At 37.4% G+C, this 25,383-nt stretch overlaps 1 protein-coding gene across 27 annotated transcripts in view; it reads right to left on the reverse strand.

Moving 5' to 3' along the window:
- NRXN1 (neurexin 1) overlaps nt 1-25,383 on the reverse strand; it is a 928,975-nt gene that overhangs the window by 112,598 nt on the left and 790,994 nt on the right. For 17 of the 27 annotated variants that reach the window (XM_026684923.2, XM_087960674.1, XM_087960689.1 and 14 more), the window contains 2 exons: nt 13,794-13,883; nt 11,988-12,307 (listed from right to left, as the gene is read on the reverse strand). In XM_026684923.2, coding sequence (XP_026540708.1) covers nt 11,988-12,307; nt 13,794-13,883 — 410 coding nt within the window. The remainder of the gene's footprint in view (nt 1-11,987; nt 12,308-13,793; nt 13,884-25,383) is intronic. The other 10 variants (XM_026684876.2, XM_026684867.2, XM_026684932.2 and 7 more) reach the window with 1 other exon arrangement.

Consider the following 25,383-nt stretch of genomic DNA (forward strand, 5'->3'; position numbering starts at 1 on the left):
GCACTAAGTTCTAGATGTCCTGGACTGCTTGATAGAACAGCTGTGATTGCATTTGTCCCCTCAGATCTATTTGGACTGAAGAAATCCAAACCAAAAGACTGAAATCCTCTGCAAAGGGTACAGATTCTACAATCATTTCTTAATCCAACTTTTAGGAAAAGACTGCTACAAATTGGTTGTGGTGGAAAAGAGAAATCATTTTATTTTGCATACAATAGGATTTTTCAGAATCATTTTCTTTTCTACATTTTCATTCTTTTGCAATTTTGCTTTTCCTCCTTCTCCACCCTTTATAAACCTCACCACATCTGTGAGTTCATTGGAGATTTGAGATTTCACTCTAGTGCAAAAGTGTCAAACTGGTGGGCCATGGGCCAGATGTATTATGTGCAGGCCATGCCCATGTGAAGGGAAAAAAGTCACAATACATCACGTGATGGCAATGTGACACAGCGAGTTTGACACCTCTGCTCTAGTGGAACTGATACAGGGGTGGGATTACACCTGGTTGGACCAGTTCTATAGAACCGGTTGTTATGATTCTACGCAGTTTGGAGAACCAGCAAATTGTGCCACTAGCTGGCCCCACCTAGCCCCACCCCACCCACTCACTCTTTGCCTGCCATGCACGCCATCAAAACTTGCCTGTATTGTGCCTTTGCCTAATTTTTGGTAAGTTGCTATTTTTCCTTTTTTCCCCTGATGATCAGCTGTTCTGACTTTCAGCTCTGCTGGGAGATTTAGATTAGTTAGAAAGCAGGAAATCATTGGATTTCTTGGATTCTAGCTAATCTAAAAGCAGAGCTGAACCTTCCTTAGGATTGAAGCTTCTATTTTTCAGTGCAGACTCAGGTAGCAGATTGCAGAAAGGTAGATCTCTGAGTGAATCTTTGATTCTGTGAGCAACTCAATCTGTCTGCCTGCTTTGCATGATTTTGGGTAAAAGTTGCTCTCTTTTTTTATAAAAAAATCACTATTTATATACATGGTATATTGTGAGTTGATTTTGTGAGTTTGCTTGCTAGGAAATTTTATGAGTTTGCTTGCAAGCTAATTTTATGTGACAGACTCAGGCAGCAGATTGCAGAAAGGTAGATCTCTGAGTGAATCTGTGATTCTATGAGCAACTCAATCGGCCTGCCTGCTTTGCTTGATATTGGGTAAAAGTTGCTCTTTTTAAAATAAAAACATCAATATTTACATCAATATTTACAATATTTACATACAAGCCACACCCAGCCAGTCACATGACCACCAAGCCACATCCAATCAGCAAGCCATGCCCACCCAGTCACATGACCACCAAGCCACACTCACAAATTAGGCCATGCCCACAGAACCAGTTGTTAAGAAATTTGAATCCCACCCCTGAACTGATGCTAATGATACTCTATATGGTGACCCTTTTATTAACATTCCCATGTCTAATTCAGGAGTTTTTAACCTTTTGGAGTTAGTAGGGACATGTTGAAGATTGGGTATGTTTTATGGTCACTCTTCCAAAATGGTTGCCATAGTCGGTGTGGCCAAACTGTATTGAACATCTGTATATCATAAGACAAGCAAAGCAGCCATCTGTTGTTTTATTTTTTTTACAAACAGTTCTCAGAAGTTTCTGTTTGTAATGAAAATGCAGATTATGTTTCAGCTGGAGCTCTGCCTTACACCATGCTAGCTCCCCTTCATTTAAAAACTAATAATAAATGCTAAAAATAGGATGGGGAAGTACTGTATTATTATGCACTGCAGAGCATATTTGTTTTTGGCCACTTTTTTAACCTGAATATTCTCATGTGACTCAAAGACTTTGGTAAAGTTGTTAGCAATGGAAAAGAAATTATCTAAGAATATTTGGGAATCCCATGATATCCATGGATGGATATCTCATCTCAAAGCAGTGATCCCCAACCTTTTTGGCACCAGGGACCAGTTTAGTGGAAGACAATTTTTCCACAGACCCATGGGGGAGGGTTGTGCAACCTAGATCTCTCATGTGCAGTTTACAGTACAGTTTGCACTCCTATAAGAATCTAATGCCTGATAGTGGAGCTGAGGCAGTGATGTTAGAGCTGGGAAACAGCTGCAAATACAGATGAAGCTTCTTTCTCTCTTACACTACTCACCTCCAGGTGTGTGGCCCGGTTCCTTAACAGGCCACAGACTGGTGCATGGTCCAGGAGTTAGGGACCCCAGGTATATAGCACCATGAACAAACAAACTTAATGGTCTACTATCTCTGCATAGAGGAAATATCATTTTCTCAGAAACTGATTCTAAGCATGGTAGCAAAATTAAGAAGAATGTCCCTATATCCAAATTCAACCTCATGCTCTGTTTAAATGTTAGCTCAAAGAGGTGTTATTTCAGTGTAATAATTGCTGTTGCAGTTGTCCCCTAGTATCTTTAGAACAGTCATACCCTGAAACATAAAGGCACAGGCTCAGCTGCTGTTTGCGACATGTTTATGTGCCAGCGTGTCTCCCGCATGTCTTCCATAGTAGTCTACCAGCAACAGATAAATCAAAATAATCTCTGAATGAGAGTAACTATTTGGAGACAAAGAAAGACACATAACACACATACATAACACATATCTAAACACACACAAATACACTAAATAAAACAAACTGCATTATTATCAGGGGTGGGATGCAAATACTTTTTACTACTGGCTCTGTGGGCATGGCTAGATGGGAGTGGCTAGGTAGGTGTGGCCATGTGACTGAGTGGGTGTGGCTTCTTTTTTGTGCACCCTCCCATGTTCTGGGTTTTTTGCCTCCTGGGCCTCAAGGAAGCCTCCCAAGAGCCTGCTTTTGGTCCCAGAAGGCTTTCCTGAGGCCCAGGAGGCAAAAAACAAAACCCAGTGGGCCTTCGCAGCACCCCCTCTGCACGCCCCTTTTTGCCTCCTGGGCCTTAGGGAAGTCTCCTGGGTGAAAGCAGTAAGACAGCGAGGGGGATCCCAGCACAGCATACCAGTTCAGCTGAACCGGTAGATGTTTTTTTAGTACTGGTTTGGCCCAACAGTAGAATTTTTTTACTATCAATTTGCCTGAACCGGTCTGAACCGGTCGGATACTACAACTGATTATTTTACAATGAAGACTTAGGAAATCCAGGGTTTTAAGCAAAAATCAAAGATATATTTTTTCTAAAGATAAATTGGTGAACAACATTCCTTTTTATCCTAAAATATGACATGATTAAACAATGAATTTTACTGAAGAAATGAGGAAAGTATTTTAAGATACCAAATCTATCGTTCAGATAACAACAAATCCTTCCAATTTATTTGCTGAAATTAGGTGAGGCCCTAATTTACTGAGAGGCCCCACTTTTTTTTTCCAAATATGGTAATTTTATGATGAACAAATTGAAAGCAGACATTTTAGGGAGGGCGCTGCAAAACCTTCCCCTGTCTGAAAATTGAAATGGGCACTAGATTTTTACTAGGCTTACAAAAAGTCAATTACCCTGTAAGAAGAGGGTCAAATACATTATTAATCTAGGTTACAATGGAGAAGTATTGAATTTGTTTAAGTTACAAACTGTTCAGCTACAGGAGGAAGTATGATTTCAAGTAAGGAGAATTGTTTCTAAGTAATTTTTCAATCTATTGTCATTTGTTTCAGAAAATTACATCTCTTTGCATGAAAACTTCTCAATAACAACTGAAAAGAGGACGATAGGCAGAATAGAAATGTGAAAGACAGTTGGGATTGGGATATAATCCAAGATTAGGATATTGGAAGGAATTTGGAGCTGGGATACAGTATAGGATTGGAACACAAGAAGTATGGGAAATTATTTTGCACTCAGGCAGTTTGCCCACAGAAATCTGTCTTATCTGTAATGAATGCAGATGGCACACAAAATTTAAAGCTGTATATGTTTCCAGCCTCACAGAAGAATGTTCCAAATTGAATTTGGTACCATGTGCATGCCAAACAGTAGACTAACCTGTATCACAGAGGTTGGGCTTGGGCAGGTAGCAAATCCCAGAAGTGATCAGGTTTACATACAGATATAGCTAATCTGCACAAGTCTGATCTATGAAAGAAAGAAACTAGCCATGTGGAACAATTGTCTTGAAATTCCATTTTGGCCATTTGCCTGGGTCAATAAAACCTGTGTGACTTTGTGAGCAACTGTATGAGTGATGAATGAGTGGTATTCAATCACTTCTAATACATGCCAGATTAACTGTATTCATAACATCTGATAACCGCTGCTGAAGAAAACCTCTGTTTAGTACAACAAATCTAGCTCCATTTTGAAATGTATTTTTACATAAGTAATTATAAGGCATTTAAAGGATGTTTTTAAAAGGAGAATTGTAATCTTTAATTGAATTCAATAACTCTGCAAATGGACCAAATAATCTCTAATTGATTAGATCATTTATTTTTATCAGCTCATTTTCTCCTTAAACTTACATTTGCCTGTACCATCATTAAGTATCTTTCATTAGCAGTTAATATTCAGTTGCCTCTTTTTTCTATTGCATCAATTAATTGAATGCTGGAAGAAAAGGTAAGATTCTTTCTTTTAGGGCTGAATAAAGTTCTAAAGTCAATATCCTTCACTTTCTGAGAAGGCAGCAAGGGCATGTAAAAAAAAAAAAAAGAATAGTCCAAAATAACAAGAAGAGCAGAACTAGTCATAAAGGTTACATTTAAAGGAGCTTTCCACAGGGAACAGACTACATCCTGCTAGATGCTGAACATTTTCCACTCTATTTGGGGATAACAGTACTGAGTATGCATGGTGGAGCAGTGTCAGCTAAAACATAGCACTTCTTGCCAGTAAAACAAATACAACAGTTTTCACGACTTATAACCATTTGTTTAGTGATAATTCAAAGTTACAACAGCAATGAAAGAAATTAATGTATAATTTGTCCTCATGACTGTTGCAACTTCTTCACGGTCACATGATCCAGTTCATTAGGAAAGTAGAGTATTGTTGCATAGAGTACTCCACTGCCACTCTCAATCCTCAGTGTCAATTCATACATCTACTATGATAGATGTTAAAGAAGGCTGCAAAATGCAATACCAGGAGGGTTCTACTTTCTATCCTAGTCATGCAAGATGTCATCCACAAGTCCAATCAGTATGGTCTTGGTATCATACCCAGGCTTGAAGCCAGACTGAAAAGGATCCAGATAATCTATTTCTTCTAGGTGTCTCAAAACCTGCAGTCTCATCATCTGAAAAAAATATTATTCACAAAGGAAGGTTGGACACAGTTCAATAATTATCCCCTTTATCTAGATCAAGCAATGACTTCTTGAAGAGGGTGCACTGCCTCCTTCGAGGCAGACAGCAACACCCTGTCTCTCAAGGATCTGTTTCTGCCCTGAGGCAGCATCCTGTCACTTCCAAGAAGATTTTCATCAAACAGCTTCCTGGTACCCAAGATACAGGTACTTCAGGACTAAACAGATAATTTCCCCCCCCCCCCAAATAATCTCACAAAATATGGTTTCACTCACCTCATCATGATGATGCCCAGAAGTTACCCAGCTCTGAGTAGCCTTGTAAATATCTCCCAGCCCATCCTTCCCTACTAAAGTATGGATCACTTTGAAAGATGCTGCTGAAGGGATATTTTGTAGATATAACAAGAACAGGAAAATGTTATGCTTTGCTCAGTGGTGGAATTTTTTTTTTTTACTATCGGCTCTGTGGGCGTGGCTTATTTGGTGGGTGTGGCTTGGTGGTCACGTGACTGGGTGGGTGTGGCTTGGTGGTCATGTGACTGGGTGGGCATGGCCAACTCGACATCACTCATGTCAAGGGGTGTTTCGCCCAGTCCCTCCCCTCCCAGCCACTCCTTGTTACCCCCGGCCTCAATGTATCTATAGTTCTGTAAAAAGTTTCACCTTTTTTTGACTTTATTATCTGCATCCACATACTATAGATGTACTTTTATGGACCACCGAAAGGAGGAAATGGCTCCTTGGAAAATGTTTTGTCCAAGAGTGTGATAGGCAGGTCACAAAACAGGGTTTTGAGGGGTTGCCACAAAGAAGGGGGGGGGCAATGTATTTTCCAAAGCAGCAGAAGGCAAAACAAGAAGCAATGGATCGAAACTGAACAAAGAAGAAGCAACCTAAAACTAAGGAGAAATTTCCTGACAGTGAGAACAATTAACCAGTGGAACTGCTTGTCTCCAGAAGTTCTGGATGCTCTAACACTGAAGGTTTTCAAGAAGAGACTGGACAGCCATTTCTCTGAAATGGTATAGGGCAGGCAACCTTGGCAACTTTAAGACTTGTAGATTTCAAGTCCCAAAATTCTGGGAGAAAATTCTGGGATTTGAAGTCCAGAAGTCTTAAAGATATTAAGGTTGGAGAGCCCTGGTATAGGGTCCCTCCAAATATTATTCTGACACCTTTGCCTGGCCCTCCACTCAGACTTGGCATCCTCAGTTTTCCTGTCTGAGCAGAGGGTTGGACTAGAAGACCCTTCTCCCTTCTTCTCTCATTCACTCTTTTTCTCTCTTTCCCTCTTTCCCCCCCCTCTCTCTCAAAGCCACGGCTGGCCAAGCACTCTTCCCTATCTTCCCCCCTCTCTCCCCCACTCTCTCTCTCTCTCTGTGTCTCCCTCAAAGCCGTGGCTGGGCTTTCCTTGGTGCTCTTTGCTATTTTCATTTCTTCTTTTTGGAATCAAGACTGGCTGTACAAGGATTGCCAGCCGCGCTAGAAGCATCCCGAAGGGATGACCCTTCTCCTCCTCCTTCTCCTTTTCGGGTGTGCACGCCATCCTCCCGGCCCTGCCACGGCTGCCAGTTTATTTTATTTATTTTATTTTATTTATTTATTTGATTTGCCAATTGTTTACAAGATAATAAGTATAAATGTATACATAGTTGTGAATACATGAAATGGGTACATATAAGAAAAATAAAAGAATAGGAGAAACAATAGGACAGGGACGGTAGGCACGTTGGTGCGCTTATGCACGCCCCTACAGACCTCTTAGGAAAGGGGTGAGGTCAATAGTAGACAGTCTAAGGTTAAAGTTTTTGGGGTTTGGGGAAGAAACTACAGAGTCGGGTAGAGTATTCCAGACATTGACCACTCTATTGCTGAAGTCGTATTTCCTGCAATCAAGTTTGGTGCGGTTTACTTTGAGTTTGTATCTATTGTGTGCTCTTGTGTTGTTATGGTTGAAGCTGAAGTATTCATTGACAGGTAGGACATTGCAATGTATGATTTTATATACCATGCTTAAGTCAGACCGAAGACGGCGTAATTCAAGGTTTTCAAGTTCTAGAATTTCAAGTCTGGTGGCATAAGGTATTCTACAACGAGTAGAGGAGTGGAGAACTCTTCTTGTGAAATATTTCTGGACTTTCTCAGTTGTGAGAGGAGGGGGAGGGGGAGATGGGTCGCCCAAAGAGATGCTTCCAGTGTGGCTGGTGATCCTTGTTCAGCCAGTCTGGATTCCAAAAAGAAGAAATGAAAATAGCAAAGAGCACCAAGGAAAGCCCAGCCGTGGGTTTGAGGGAGAGACACAGAGACACAGAGAGAGTGGGGGGGAGATAGGGAACAGTGTTTGGCCAGCCGTGGATTTGAGAGAGAGAGAAAAAAAAAGAGGGAAAGGGAGAAAAAAAGGGTATGAGAGAGGAATGGAGAAGAACAAGAAAGAAAAGAAAAAGAAAAAGAAAGAAAGAAAGAAAGAAAGAAAGAAAGAAAGAAAGAAAGAAAGAAAGAAAGAAAGAAAGAAAGAAAGAAAGAAAGAAAGAAAGAAAGAAAGAAAGAAAGAAAGAAAGAAAGAAAGAAAGAAAGAAAGAAAAAAGAGCTCCGGGGTTTTTGTGCAAAGTGCCGCGGCTGGCGATCCTTGTTCAGCCAGTCTTGATTCCAAAAAGAAGAAATGAAAATAGCAAAGAGCACCAAGGAAAGCCCAGCCACGGCTTTGAGGGAGACACAGAGAGGGGGGGGAGAGAGGGGAAGATAGGGACCTGGCTGCTTCACTATCCCCTGCCATCATCCTTACCTTCTCAGGCCAGGTGAGGGAGGGGAGGGTGAGGGGCAGGAGGACCAGCCACTTCAGGCAAGGTGAAGAGGTGTTGACCAAGCATGGGAGAGTAGAAGCCTGGGAACGGCGGCTCCCGGCTCAGCCAGCCCAAGGGGACAAAGGCGTCGAGAAGCCCTGGGACATCCGCCCACTCACCTGCTGGCTGGCCGGGCTGGGCTGGAAGAGGTGCGTCAGCCGGGAGAAGGCAGAAAATGTGCTCCGGGAGGGCAGGCAGGCAGGCAGGCGCATGTCCCGAGGCTGTTGCACACACGTATTGCATGTGTAGCAGCTGCACACGCAGTGCGCATGTGCAGCAGCCCTGGGACATCTGCCTGAGCTGCGCCATGGCCACCATGTGGTAGGGAAAGCTAGGAGAGCTACCAGGACAAGTGGGCAACCGGGCGATTGGGCGACCCAGTTTGGGGGCATGGCCAGCCAGGGGGCGCTACCAGTTCTGAGACCCATGCCAAATCACTGCTACCGGTTCTCCCGAATAGGTGCGAACCGGTTGAATACCACCTCTGGCTTTGCTGCTCTTATGGCCATAGTATGAACTCAAAAATGAGCTCTTACCAGTTTCCAATCTCATATATTATTTATTTTTCACCAGCATTGTTTAGGTTTCTTTGCTATTTTATCTTCAAGAAACTCTCCAGGGTCAATAGGGAGTAGCTTATGCAAGGATATAATTTCCTCCTGGTGCCAATAAGTTATTAAAAACTCAACAGAACTATCTACTACTGCCTCAGAAAGCGCCCCATGGAAACTACATTGTTCCATGAGACATCTGGGATATCTCATGAGATATCTGATCAAATTGGTCTATTCTCTCTGTTGAAGTTGGTGGCATCAGTGAACCTCACTTAAAACTGAATATGATCTGACCACAACAAACTATCCTTTACTCCTTCTTTAATATATTATGTGAATTAGGGAGTTCTATCTTTGACATTTTCATAAATCTATTTATTCTACATGCTCTTTATCTTTTTGCTACCTTGATAATGAACCTTTCCTCTCTCTATCAAAGCTATTCTCTGTACTCTCCATACCCCGCTTGTCTCTCAGAATCTAGTTCTTACATCCTCCCTCTTCTCTTTCTTCTCCATATCATACTAACTTTCAGAATATCTTGCTCAGTTGATCACATCTCTGTAAAAACAACTCTTCTTCATCATCAGTTCTTTTTGACAAAGTTGAACAAAATCACAGAGTTGCCATGTGAATTATTCTTCAGATAGTTTGAAAAATCTAAAGCAAGATTTCTCTAGATTCCTGCTACTAGTAGTCATGGTTTGGTCTCATCTCACCCAACAGACCAAGATTCTCCTAGCTGGTCTATTACTGTCAATATCCATCCACTTTCCCTAAGCTTTTACTTACTTTCCTTTTTAATTCATGTGATGTGATTACAACTTTCCAATGCCATTAACAAACAAACAAACAAAAAACCCAAGCAAAATAATAATATATAGTAACAAACTAAATTATAGTAACAATGATATTGGAATAGCAACAAGATAGCCCAGCTATAATGATGCAAAACTGGAGAAGGCAAGGTATCTTCTGGAAAAATAAAAGAAAAAGATGAAAAAAATGGAATAGCCTGTTCTACAAAAGTCATGGCTCTGCCTGATTGGTTAGAACTGGAATACTCCACACAGCAACATTTTTTTTTTGTTTAATTTTGTTGCCTGTATTAGGTAGCTTGGCAATCATACTCTTAAAAAGAAAAGCTACTTATAAATCTAACCAATCTAGTTGTTGGTAAAACAAACAAACAAAGTTTTGCTTTCAAGTTATTTTTGATTCCTGGTGACTTCCCCCATGAAGTTTTCTTGGCAGGCACTTAGTGGTTTCTCAATGGCTTTTTCTTAGGGCTGAGAGAGAATAAGTGATCCAAGATAAACCAGATGGCTTTGTGCCTAAGGTGGGACAGGAGTTTCCAGATAAAGTAAATGACACAACCATTAAAGTCTAATTGGTATATACCAGAAAAAAAATCTTCACTTGTTTCACCCTTGTATGCACATTGACTATGAAAAATACAAGAACAAAGGCTGTAAAATACTGGCAACCTATTTATTGGCCTGAAACATTCGAAGTCCAGGAAAGCACCATATTATGTATGCTTGCTTCATTGTAAAGAACAGCTATAAAGGTTGTAGCTAACTTACATATGTTTTAGGAAGCATGGTACAGAATGAAATGAAAGTTAGATCACACAAAAGCCACCTGCCTTAGATTTCACAAAAGAACACAATTTGAACCTTCAGATTTAAATTACCTTCAGAATTGGATAATTAAAATATCTTCCTACTCACCTTTGTTATACTGATAGATGCCAGTTCCCCCTCAAATACTATAATTTATATTGCATAACATTAATTTACATATATGAGGATGGTGCAAAAATGATGTAATTGTTATATAGATAGTTCCAGTGACAAATTCATGACAACAACGTAGCCAAGAAATAAGTCAAACCATATTATATAAATGCAAATGCTCTGTAGAAGGCAGTAAGATGCTATAAATTTTTGTAACTAGAAATAATTTATTGTAACTGTTTATCTATTTGGATTATTTCAAACCAGGTATGATAGCAAGACAGACTGAGAAGGAAGCACTGACATTTTAGAGCAGGGCTGTCAAACTCCTGACCTGTGTGCCGGATGCATCATGTGCTGGCCACACCCAGTTTAGCGAAGGGGAAAAAAGTCCCGTTGTCATGTGATAATGCTGTGACGTCATGAGTTTGACAGCCCTGTTTTAGAGCATGCCTATTTGTTAAAGCTGTATTCAGCCTGATTTACAGTGAAAGTGATTACCTTCAAACACTCTGCACTCTTGAAAGTGAGGCTGCCTGGATAACTCAACATTGCCTCAACATGTGTTAAGAGTCAAGTATGACTTTACCAATAGCTCACATGGCTCAGTCCCATTTCTACAAGGCATCAATTTAAGGGGATAGGTTAAGCTCACAGTAACGACACCTGGAAACCTAGAATGGTACAAAATTGAGCTAATTTCAAACTAAGTTCAAACTTCAAAGGGCACTAAGCCAAATTCAAGATATGTTTGATAAAGAAATACAAACACGTTGCAGCTGGAGTATCACTTGCTTCATGTTTGGGAATTTCATTACATTTTGTTACAAACTGTATAACAATCACATTTCATTTTTTATGAATGTTTGGACATACAGTATGCAAGAAAATTTCTAGGCTGGGAAGAACTCAAAAGATAAATAAAGGAGAGTCTGGGAGACAACTAATGATTGGACTGGTTGTACATCTGACATATTAGGGAAATATCTTACACAGTTGTTTTTACATAAGGTATAAATTTGAGTTTAACAAGGAGCAAGTAGAAATATCATTCCTTATTTCTAAGGCATTCTAAGATAATTGATTTGCTCAATCTGAAAAAGTCAAAATTCTGCTTTTGTTTAGTTATGCTTACTATATAATAATCCAAATGCTTAATTTTAGCATAGTTGCTGTTTTAGGATACAAATTCATTATTGCTGATGTTATCTGTTTTTTTCAAGCTAGTAGAAGGAAAAGGTAACCTGGTTTTATAGTATTAGCATAGGCAGACTGTTATCACAAGATGGCCTCCCAGAGAATGTACTTGCTACAGCCTGTGTATTTAAAAATCAGAAGGAATATAGTAATAACTTTTTATACACTAATAATCATTTAAAAACACCTTTTGGACTAATAAATATTAAAAAGCATATGTTTCCATGAGCTATAACTTACTTCATCAGAAACATGCATACCATACATCAACACAGCTCTCCTTTCTACAACATTTAAGTCAATGTTGCATCCATAGTGTGATGACTATAACCTCAACACTTCAGGAAGATTTTTTTTTCATCTACTAAAGGCAAGTATATGCTAAAAATCTATAAAGAAAACCACACATTTAAAAATGAAATCAAGGTTGGCTAACCTGAACAATTGATTCTTTTGTAGGTTGCTTTCCTCTTCTAGCTGTGCTGGTAGCCAGAGTGGTAGTGGTTTCCATGACTGAGGTGGACATCTCTGATTGCATTGCAGTGGCAGTTGACTCAGTTGTCATAGAGGAAGGCACTTCACCAACGAGTCTGACATTCCCTTCTATCACTATGTTGGCGTCATTCTCTGCAGCCATGTTCAGGACTTTCAAACCATTGTAGTAGAGTCCAGAAAGCTGACCCTGAAATGGATGGCCTCGTTCCTTGCCTCCAATTTTTATCGTTGCTTGGCTATTGAAGATTGTGAGCTGACGCCCTGTGAAAATAATATTACATACATGCAAAAAATGTTGATTGTGAACACCACACTCTTAAAGAGGATGATTTTAACAGATTATGGGGTGGAAGATGAGAGTAATAAAGTATAAGAAAGGAAATTTGTTCATATTTCATATGCGTTTTAATGAGGTGCTATGGAATGCAGAACTGTTTTATATGTGCAACTGCTTAACTCTGGTTTGGGTGTGTGTGCGGGAATGATAAAAAGAATTTTGTTAATATTGCCACTTCATTGACTTTATTTCCTACTATTTCCTCTCACACCTTTTTCCAAATGGTTTTCGTAATCTTACATGTACGGTGGGGACAGATAGTCAGGGCTAAAATGTGCACTATTAAAGGATTGCACAATATATGCATATGATATTACTTTCATACAATCATTTCTGTGTAAACCTATGTAATATGGAAACTACCATGATGCTGAATAAAGGTTAGCCTTAAAGAGTTAAATTGAAAGGTAAGGTATGTATCTACTTATGTTATGCTATTATAAGGCTACCTCTTTTAAAACAAGTTAGTAAGAATAACTCCTTATATTTCTAATAAAAAGACTTCATATATGAAAGTTGGGTTACTCCTTTACAAAAGGCATACACACACATGTAGACACTGAGAAGGCATGGGATACATATTCTATGCTGAGCATTTCAGAAACAAACAAAAATGATAAAGAAAAAGAGAGAAAGAGAAATGTCTGATTATCTTTCAGCAAGGCCATCAACTAAAGAAAAAAAGCAACAAAAATGTTTAATGTAAAAACAATTTCAAGGAATGATACACATATCAATGAAGAGTCATGTCACATTGCTATTTTTTTAAAAAGAAATCCTCACCAGTGCAAATCCATTATCAATTGGAATATTCATAAACATAATATTTTTTTGCAGATTGGATTCTGCTCATAATAACAGCATGCACACAACTTTAAGCTCTTTTAATCAGTGTTTGTTCCAAAATCTCTTTAGAAGGTAGCAAATGTTAAAGGGACTTCATCTTGTTTGGCAATGATACAGCCCACTATTTAAGATATAACCTACAGTTTAAAAAATGATTTTTGTTTTGTTTCAGGAAAGAAGATCTCATAACTACATACATATATAGATATTTAGTTAATAATTTAGCTGAAGGAATACGTAACATAATCTATGAATAATTTATCAGTTTTGATTAATATTTGCTATGAATATCTTCATAGATTGAGTTAGTGGATTATATTTAACAGTCCCTTTAACCTTAAGTTATCAGGGTATGATTATTAAACAGGCGGCACCACTAAAATGTATAGAAATTATTATATACACTGTATGCAAATATTTACTCTACATTTAACTGTTTAAAATTTGTTTTTAATTTAGTTTTACTGAAATATTTATTGTTTTATGTTTATTGGTGTTACAATGAAGCACTACTTGGTTATGTTCAAATTATTTTTTATTTGAAGTTTTAATCAATGTTTTTACCTTTGTCGAGTAGCCATTCATCAACTACTCGACCAAGCCGATATGGAATTCGCTGTCTAGCAATCGCCAGGCGCTCGTTATCATTGTTTCCTTTAAAGTTTAAAGAGACATTTCATTGGTTAAAATCTGTAAGGTCAAAGGTTAAAAGTTAATACTTAAAGCTTGAGCTATACAGTTGCCACATGATTAATTTTTTTTTTTTTGAAAAATTTTGGAATTTTTTAAAAAGCTCTATCTAGAACATTTCAAGGTTCAGACTTGTCATTCATTTATTTTATTTTAGCAAACAAAATTATTCCTAAGTTAATTGAAAATTAGAAATCTGCATTTGAGCTAGGTTATTAAAACTTATGTTATAGACAGACCCCCCAAAACAAATTTAAACATCAAATACTAACTTTCAGAAAGAATGCTCATTGACCTTAGGGTTTTGACTTTTGTCTTTTGCCTTGTTTTTGTTTTGATATTTCTTATTAACTAGTTAAAACATGTTCAGGTGAAACAGGTTTAATTTTGCAAAATACCTCTTGCTCCAATCTCTTAATCCAGGTTAGTCATTTAAAGAAGAATAACAACAGAGTGCTTAACCATCTTCAAGGACAGCTTTAAGTCTGAGATCTAGATATCAATCTGATATAATTTATATCCAAGTCAGGAAAAGTACATTTTAAAAAACAATTCTCTATTTTGTAATTCAGTTAATCCCAACAGTTTCAATATACTGAACAGATGGCAAAAGAAAAGAAAATTGGGTCATCCATTATTTCACATAATCAAAGATGTGACAGAATAGTTCTAACATAAAGATCAAGGCTTTGACAAAAATAACACCCAAAATTGTCTAAATGTATAAGAAAATTCCAAGGCAGAAAAAAAGTTAAAATCTCATTAAAATAAACAGGATAAATAATGTATAAAGCTTGAAATTCTTGGACTGCAGCCTTTAAAATATTGTAATCATGGATTACAATACCCCCATAAACAAACTTGTGTTTGTATGTCTGTGTTTGCTTGCTGCAAAACTGCCAAAGATTATTTAATATAATCTTTACTTATAATGTTGTTTCTAAGACTTACTTTAGTTAGTGTAATTTAATGGCCAGCTAGGTAGGAACAAGATTCATCAGGTGATTTTTGACCAAAGGCTAGATCCTGGGAAATGGTGATATCATCATTTGCTATTCTAATTTAGGCAACATAATATCTTGAGTATTCTGGTCAAGAGGTGAGAGTAACATCTTACAAATAGCAAAACCTCAACAAAACTTCTATAACCTCCTAGATCTGGTTAAGCTAAAAGACTACCCCTAAACAATTAAGAAATTCTAGAACCTGAACACATATTCTAATCCAGAATGCTCTGACCTGAAGATTAAATGTAAGAGATTTTCTTAACCCTGAGAGCACTACTCATCTAATGCAGATGAATTGAAGTATTGACACCAATTTCAGATTCAACTGAAAGACCCTATCACAATGGCCCCCAACTTTTTGGGCACCTGGGACCGGCTCCATGAAGAAAGGTTTTTCCATGGACTGGAGGGGGTATGGTTTTGCATGCTGCCTGCATTCCATGAATGGGGCTTCACTTGTTAGCGTGGCTCGGCTTCTGGCCTGCTGCAGACCACTATTGGTCCATGGACTGGGGTTGGGGACCCTTGCCCTACCAGGCAATTTCACATGTATGAACCAGTATTTTAGATTCATAGAGAAAATAAACAAAAGTGAATAATATAATTTTCTTAGAGGAAGACGTAACAAAAACAACAATATCTTGTATTGCAGATGTGAATTTCAGTTCCCAAGATTCCTTTTCTATATAAATACATTCATGAAATTCGTTCCAAAGGGAATGCTACACAGGAACTCATAGAACAGGTTGAAACCTGTAATATCTTAAACTGATTACTTAAGGATGCCTTGTATATCTCTGTTAAGGTGTTATCTAACTTTGTCTCAATGGTAATATCTCATTCATCCAAAAATCTTGCTTTGGTTCTGTAACAACAATGGGAATATATTGATGTTTGACAATATTTCTGGATTTTTTTTCGTCCACATTGACAATTAAACCTTGGGCAACATATGAAATTTTAATTATTTATTTTCCAGCACATAACTTTTGCTACTGCTTCACTTATCAACAAGTCATCGCCATCATCATCATCATCATGTTTCTGATATAACATTATCTCTCCAAATACAAAATATCTTTCTCTTAATGTTACAAAGTGATCACATGGCTATTATGTTACCATCAGTCTTTTTCATTTCCTTTTTTTCCACACTTGTTCTCAGGATTTTTATGATAAAGTCAAATAAAATGTGGCTTACAAATAACAATACAAATAATATAATTTTTAAAGAAATCTCATTTTTTTTCTGTCTTGATCTACTTATTAACAGAATAAAGCATATAATATGCCTTTCCAGATTTTGAAACTTCATATTTTGGAGCTCAATATTTTAACTAAATCAGAATCATTTATGTTTTGCTTTTTAACTCTTCTTTTAAAATATCTTTTAACTAAAAACTATATGGAGTTTACTAACTTCAGCAGTTTCCTACAATATTCTAAAATCTACAAATTACATTTCATTCCATCTGTTACAATTCTGCACCACTGGGAGCTTAAAAGCAAATGAAAAATGGAAAGATTGCCAGTTGATTTTTAAAGGTCATGCATACAAAATAATTTTGATTACTTTCATTCACCTCTTGAAAGAGTAAGTGCAAAATAAAAGTATGTCCAAATTTTAATGTCAGAAGTTCAGGTTGTTTAACAGACTCTACTAACAACAAGCTCTGAGAAAATAGGGTAAAACCAATTAAATGCATGTGTGCACCCGCACACACCCACACCACACAAATACATTTATAAAGAAAGAGAGGACATTCAGAACATAGCCAAGTCCAGTCATTTGTAATATCATAAGTATAGAAGACCTAGAAAATCAAGAGAGTTTATCTTTCATCTCTTCAAAGAATAGAAGTCCATATGTTTCCTTTGTTTCATTCTTACTTTTCTGTGGCATTAGCCATTGCTATCATATGTGTTGCACACAACCCCAAATAATTTCCACCATTCTTCCAGTAACTTCAAGTAACCCAAAATGTTGTTGCTGTTATTATGCAATGATAATTTTTTACCTAATGCTATACAGAATAATAACCAATAACTCTATGTTTTGTCTTACACTATGTAAGTGTATGAAAGCCTAGTCTTTCAGCCAGACTGATAAGCTTCTAACTGATGACAAAGTACAGCGACCAAAGTTGAAGAAGTATCAGAATCAGGGAATGTTTGCCAGGCTAAAAACACATATATTGCTGCCAATAGCTTCCTTCAAACAAATGCATTTTCTTTGAAAACAAACAAAAGACCCAAATAGTCACCTCAGCAAGATGGACAACAATATCAATCAATCAATCAAATGACATTTGACATCATGTTCTTACTTAGGACTAAGAAAATTCTAATTTGTGTTCTCATCTCAGTTTGAATTCCATGCAGTTTCTCTTCTCAAGAAATAATCCTGGTGGCATACAGAATATGGAAAGACACTTGGTTTAAACCCTTGAGTGCCTTCTGACTGCAACTATGAAATCAACTCAAAAATATCAAAATATCTGCTTATTGCTTGAAAAATAAATACATAATAAGTTGTAGGATCACATCTGTAAGGGGTAAGCTTGGGGAAGGATACCTTATAACAGTGTATCTCAAGCTCAGTAACTTTGAGATGTGTAGCTTCCCAGAACTTCCCCAGCCCACTGGTAGGTTCTTCATGTCTAAGTCTTTAAAAATAAAACTCTCCCCCCCCCCCCATTCTGCATAACTGTAAATATTGTTTCATTTCCCTTGACAGCTTTTGGTTCTTTGCTTTGGCTAGAAAAGGAGAATAGTGCTCTTAAGAGAATGAAAGTAGTTGTGACATTAACAGTATTTTCCATATATATTCATTTCTTTTGTTCCACTAAACCCATAATGACCGTGTCCTAAATCCCTTTTGCTATCTTAGATAAAGAAATAGATGATGTCATCTCTCTTCACATTTCCAATATTATTTAATGGTCTTTTAACAAGATTTCTTAAAACGTTCTTCATAATGTGGATGAAAAGTAATATATAAACAATTACAAAATGTAAAAAATGGAACAGGAAGTTAAAAGCAATTCAACTTACAGCAACCAATTGAAACTTGCTTTAAGAGGATGACAAGAAAGCACTCATCCCTGAACATAGGAAACAAATGATGGGACAGGAGTTTTAAAGAACTGGCTCCCAACTGGTTTCAAATACTTCCCACTAATTACTTGGTCTAGTGCCTCTTATTGCTCAAATGAATCAATACTGCCAGTGTTTACTTTTGTTTATTTTTCTTTTTCTTTAAATTTGTATTGTTTTTGACATATGCCACTCGAGCTGAAAGTAATTCAAACGTATACTCCAGTAACAGCCCCTTTCAAGCTACTCTCCATATTATAAATGAAAATGTCAACTTAGTGAGAAAGTCAAAACCAGAAAAAAGCAGGTACAGGTAAATCTTGTTTAGCAACTGCCTCAGATAGTGACCATTCACAAATATGACAATAATATTAAATTAATTTCCTGACCAATACCTGCATTATTACAACAAAAGTAAAATGATAAACAATAACCGTGCCCCCCCGCCCATTGCCTTCTTCAAATCCCCCACAGAAATAGAAACCACGGTTGTTGAAGCATTTATCCTAGTGAAATCATGTAATTATGATTATCTATTATCAGAATAGAGATTTGTTAACACAACAAATACTGCAAGAACACATCAACATTGTTTTGGTAAGACTCTCAGATTTTGCATGGCTGAATATAACCAGGTTGAGACCGGGTTTGAACAAAAATGGGTTGCACTTTTATGGAAGCACAGTTCAAAACTGGAAACAGAATTCCTGCACAATGAAGGCTGAGGATATTATTTTAGGATTTATATTACAATTTTCATTTGTTTCACACCTCAAACACACAAGCTGTGTATTCTCAGAAACCATACTCAGAGAAAACTCTATAGATCAAATGGCTGTAGGTATACTAATTCAAATCAAAGGCAACCGTAACATAATATATGTCTTTTTTTCTTTATACCCAAGAAAAATTTGTCTTCTGTAAAACAATTGAAGATTGTTTTACAGAAGACAAAAAGACTATATATTCTATCACTGTGAAATAAACTACCAATTCACATAAAAAGAAAAGGGATATTTGCCCTCAGTTACACTGAATGTTTCTGCTGTTGAAAGGATTCAAATTTACTTAAGAATGTCATATTTTATATTTTTATTCATTTTGATATATGTAATAATAAAAACAATAATAATTTATTAAATGTATATGCTGGTTCCCAGCAATTATTATTAATTGTTCAACACTACATGGAGTATAATAGTTGGCAGGATGGATGGCATAGCTTCATACTGCTCCTGTTGAATGTCAGGTTGTGCATAATAAAGCCTTTTTCGTCTTAGATACAGTTGAATTTTGCAGCTATCTTGCAGGCAGAGTTCAACAGAGACCTAACCAGGATGCTGAATGAAATAGTCCCTAGTATCTTTTTCTTCCTTGGTATACTGAAGAACTGTAGAAGATGAAGAACAGAGTGAACTTCACCAATCATGGTTGAAAGCCATTGTTTAAAAATACATAATAGTGATAAGAATGGTAAAGCACCTTACTTCTTTATCCTTATTGCATCTACAGATGCACACCCATTGTCTTTGTTCAAGATTACCCCTTCCCTCTTGGAGGAAATGAAAGTGATTGTGATACATTTTTTTAAACAGTTAAAATTGGAATCTCTTTCATTCCAAGCTTAATTCCATTTGGATGGAGTTTGGCGAGATGGCTAAGGCAATGTCTTTAGGTATGATCTGGAATACTTTTGAGTTTGTGGAATTTGAGGAAATGGCATGATGTCTGCCAACTGTGAACTTGAACTATCTGTATGGCCAGAAGTAGTGTGGCTGGATAAATTCAAGTTCAATACTTCATCTTTTCTAGTTCTTTTATTCCTCTAGTTCGTTAAAGCTTAGTGGTGTTCAGAACCATTGACTGTAGCATTCTTCTTGGTCGTCTGCTAAGATTGCAGCTTGAAGTCATTTTGCAGTGATTTGTCTTCCTCCTAAACACACAACTGCAGTTGATATGCATGAAGAATAAGTAATTATTCCTGTAGCTGCTCCAATGTGGGAATTCTGCTATGAAGTTACTGCATTTGAACCACTGCGTCAATGTTGGTGATACTCACTTATACATTATTATTTGAAGCCAGATCAAGCATGCTGTGGAAAGTCTGATCTGGTGCCTTTAAACTGTAAGGTCTACAATCAAAACAATTTGGATCAAGTCTATTCAAGACAGAGTTGTAGCTTGTTAATGAATTATCTAGCCTGATCGCAGTTCCAACACTGATGCTAAATGGGGTAGCGCTGTCCTTAAGAAACCCTTGGATTTGTGACACTCTCTTGACCTTCAAAGCTTCAGTTGGTGCACTGATTCAATATCTTTTGGAACTGGGTGTTCAAACAATAGTGACTCATGAATAATGTCACCACAAATATAGATTACTATAACATGCTCTATAGGGAGTTACCTTTGAAGATACCTTGGAAGTTACAAATATTCCAAAATGCAGCAGCTTATTGACTAACTGGGAATAGAACATTTAGCAGGATTACGGATTTGGGTCTAGTCCAATTCAGAGTTCCAGTTAATATCTTTAAAGCTTTTCATAGTTTGATGCCTACATGTCTGGATTAGTCTTTCTCACTTATATTTGTCTCACTCTACACAAACTCTGAGAGCTGAAGATCCCCAATACAGAAAAGGCAGTGGGTTAGGATCTGATGATGTGCCTTCTCAATAGCTGTCCCCACCCTTTGGAGATAAGAAATTCTCCTTGCCTTTTGAAATAAGAAATGTTGCCAAACTCTTGGACGTTAACTTCTTCATAGTCTGTAGAGCAGGGTGTCAAAATCACAGCCCATGGGCCAGATGCATCACGTGCTAGACCTGCCCCCATCTGGTTTAGCAAAAGGGAAAAAAGTCCCGATATGTCACGTGATACTGCCATAATGATGTGAGTTTGACATCCCTGCTGTAGAGTATATAGGCACTGATGGTAGCAGGGCTGCCTTAGCTTAAGTTATTTAGTTTATTTAGTTACTCAGTTTATTTATTTTCAAGTGTATACCCCAATGTTCTTGTTGACTGTAAACTGCTTTTAGTCCTTGTGAAGTAGGCAAAAATGCATAGCAAAAGCAGTAGTCCTTGATCTAAGCTTTAGAACAGGGGTGTCCAACCTTGGCAACTTTAAGACTTGTGGACTTCAACTCCCAGAATTCCTCAGCCAGGAATTCTGGGAGTTGAAGTCCACAAGTCTTAAAGTTGCCAAGGTTGGACACCCCTGCTTTAGAATGACTAAACAGAAACTCTCATGCATATTTTCTGCCTTGCAGATTTTTTACTACAAAGAGTAGTATATATCAAATAAAAAAGTTTCAAACCTGTACAATCAGGATTAAAAAAAAAAAAACTTTTGACAAAGCAAAGCAACAGGCATTCTGATTTAGAAATGCCAATTTATTTGCAACATTTTAAATATATACAGTATCCTGTCTCAACATGAGCCTATCAAAGAAAATTAATACCAAGAAAGCAAAGGCTTTACAGGTTGTTGATTGCTTCGGAATTGAATAAAAAATAAAGAGCTGGCTCCTTTTCATGTTGACTTGGGTCCATAGATATGTTGTAGTATTATGTCCTTAGTTTGGCCAAGAAACACATATAGGCTATAATCACACTATAGATACCACAAACAGACCACAAACATGTTGTTTTTCAGTCATTAAGTTGTGTCTGACTCTTCCTGACCCCATGGACCATAAACATGCATCAAACATGACCAAATCATGAAATAGAATCAAGCCACTATGGAAAGTTTTTGTGATTTTTCTGGATTGAATAATCCCTTCTGAGACAATCAGAGCCAGTTCAACATCTTCAAAAAGTGTTGTGAATAATATGGCACTTCAGAAGGTATGCAGAAAATCAGACTGTCTGAATAAAATCAATCATTATTTTGTTTCATTTCCCAATATATCAGTGGGCAAGCATTTTGTCCACTGATACTTCCTATATGCTAGAAGTATATGTGTTATTCACACTACGAATAAATGATATTCAAATACAGCTTATATACATATAGTAACAATGCATATGCCATACATTGTTCAACTGTTTTACCCCCCACCCCACTACCAAAAGCAGACAGCATACTGTTTACACTCCATAGTATTTACACCATGGGGTACTGCCAGGGATCCTATAAAAATTAAAGTACTAAAGGACCACTCACACTATGATATTGTCAGTGGCCATTCTAAGGCAAGCATTTATAAGGACATGCAGCTGCCATCATGGCTCTGTTAGTGACTGTCTTTTATCACAGGCAGTAGGTGTCAAGCCCTGGTGGAGACTGACTCTGAAGGAGAGGAGGAACAGCCGACAGGGAGTGGAAGTGTGGCTCCGGAGGTTGTGGAAGAGGCTGGGGAAGGGCAGAGGCTGGCTGGGCAGTCCGAGGATGACCCAGGTCCATCCCCTCTCCATCCTAGGGCATGCAGGGAGAAGAGGATAAGGGATAGATGTGATCTACTGGGGAGGAGAGGGCCTTGATCCTCTTCATGGGCTGCAGCTGTGACAACTGGATAAGAGGACAGACATGCGTATGGGCGAGTGCTGAAAACAAAGTGTGGAAATATCTCTAGTTTATTGTTCCTCTCTGAGTTTGGCATCCTTCCCAGTATGTGTTCTGATATCTGTGGACATCTTCAAGCCCTTATCTTGCCTGGTTTTTGTTATTTTTTTACTTTTTATAATTTAAACGGCATTTCCTCCTTCTTGTAACTGCTTGTGTGGGAGGTTTTTTTTTTGTCTCCAATCAAGGATATTTGGAGCTTGGAAGCAAAGTGAAGGAATAAAAGGGGCTTCACCTGTTTTTTGTCACTGGGTTTATTTTGTATCCCACCCTGGGTCATCACAGTAGGTTAACAATGGAAGAATGGCAATGGATAGGAAAACTGACTGCTGAGGTCTATTTGGGGCCTGCAAGTTGTCCACCTATGCTATGTTTGATAAATATGTATAGGAAGAACAAAGGTATGACTGGCAAATCTCGTTTCTAATCAGAGAATAGTACAGTATTTTACACATGCACAGTTGTGTGAAAAGAAACAAATACCAAGAATAACTTTCCTTATCAAAGAAACTTCCATATCACCAGATGCATATTCCCATGCAAAGTACCTAGAAGTTCTTAGATTTGGCAACTTACATAATTATATTACATAATTTGGTTGATAGTTGTACTCAGCAGAATTGCTTTTATTGACAGATTTCCAGGGAATGATGGATAGATGTGGTATGCATCTAATGCTCACAGGGGGCTCATTAAATTTCTCACAATTGAACTCACAGTCCAGTTGGCTATTACTAAGCCACTTAGCCTTGTTACTGTTTTAATTATTAATACTTATTTTTTTTAAATCCCAAGTAAATTAAGCAGTTATACTTTGATTTAGCCTGAAACAACATTTCTTAAGTCAAATACTAAACCCCCAATGCCCACAACTGTATGAGATCCTATTTTATTCTACATTAAAGTATTGTGAGTAAATCAGTCTGGATTTGGCCCAAGAAGCTAAAATACCAGACCAAAAAAGCCTGCTTCCACTGGCATAGTGAACACTGGCATTAGTATCATAGAAGTTAAGAACTTCCATCTAGAATAAGCACTTGAAACCACTGCACCATGCAGATGCTTCATATGACAGTACACACTGTACGAGACAGGATAACTCAATCCTTGTTCTAAGATCGGTAAGAGAATCTCCTCCAAATCTATGGGTTTTTCCCCCCAATAATATTTTAGACTTCACAGTGGTTTCTTTTTCAAACTCTCACTTGTAATCTGTTCTGTTTTCTCTTCTCTCTCCAATTCTTGGCCATTCTTTCTGAGCCATAAATATACACTGCATATCCACAGAGAACCATGCCATGATGCTGAATAATTTCTCCCTTCCAAAGCAACTCCTCACAGGGATAAGAATGTTTCATTTTGTTTTCATAATGTTCTTAGTTCGAAATAACTCTTATGTCTCTTTTAAAGCTCGTTTTCCCCTGCATCTGTCAAGCTGAACTTTAAATCATGCATATCAAATAGTATAACAGCAATTAGGCTTCTATGGGACTTGTTTGTTTCTCCGGGATGTCTTGAGTTTTGTTAGTAAACATCTCTATATTTGCAAGCTATTCAGTTTTACCAATTCTTTATCTTATTTCTTTTTGTACAATGAATCAAATAATATGTGTACTTTTTAAATACATTTTAACTAATGTAGGCATTAAGGAATATTCCTATGTTTAATATTAACATACATATTTTATTATATAATATTATTTTTCATCATTACACATTTTTCTTTCATCTGTGGCCTACCACTATTTTTTTCCTCTAAGTGGAAAGAGCTATCCATGGTATGTTGTAAGTACTATCTAAACAAATGTGCCTACTGACTTCACATTAACACACACCTTACTTATTGTGTGTTTACTCTCTCTTTTCATTCCCTAGGTAGGAGAACATAACACACCAATGAAGCAAAACCACTGCCTAGACAATCACCCTGAATTGCTTAATACCAAAGCTAGCTCCCCCTCTCCCTCTCCCTCCCTCCCTTCCTTCTTTTCCAATATAGACTAACAAAAATGACATTGAGGTACTTTTTTCGCTTGAGAAAACTATTTGTGACTGCAGATCCCAGTCTTCAAAACAAAAGCTACAACTCCTTTGTAATACTTAACAAATTTTAAAGAGGAATGAATGATCTTTCATATTCCTGACACAATTTGCAAATCCGTTTTGTTTATGGATGGCACTTGACTTTTCTCACAATAGTCTGAAATACAAGACGTTGCATTAAAATACTGTATTACACTATAGGCAGCTTTATAGATTCCAGATAGCTTCATTAACACATATAGAAAATGCATTATTAATATAGGGGTGTATTGTCCCTTAACTATTAATAAAAGTTCATTCATTCCAAGTGTTTGCTGCTAATTCTAATCAAGTAAAAGCAAAATAACCAGCTTTGAAAACACTGCCTTTAAAGCTAAATGCTGCAAGGTAAGCAATGTAATATTAATGAGCTCCTCAGTTTAATAAACTAGTAGGATTTGTAAAATAGTCTGCATCCCTTTATTGATTCCTAGAGAAAACTGCAAACGAAGTTACTGGCAACAGATCAATAGAAGGAAAGAGAAAAAGAAAGAGATTCTGCCCATTTTTCTTACTTGAAATGCTCACAAGTCATTTCTGCAGACCAGAAAGAATACCCCAAAAAGGGTCCGTGCAACATTCAGATCAATAGTCAAAAGAGACTAAGGGTGAAGTATTCACAGTCCATTTTGATACAGTGTTAGAATAAATACAAAGCAAAGTGTAAAGCACTTAGCTAGACCTCTATGAATCCAAGAACAGCAGCTTAATT

Source organism: Notechis scutatus, chromosome 1 (assembly GCF_049901735.1).
Source record: "Notechis scutatus isolate UNSWTSFEM ecotype Mainland chromosome 1, rNotScu1.2, whole genome shotgun sequence".
NCBI classification, from domain to species: Eukaryota; Metazoa; Chordata; class Lepidosauria; order Squamata; family Elapidae; genus Notechis; species Notechis scutatus.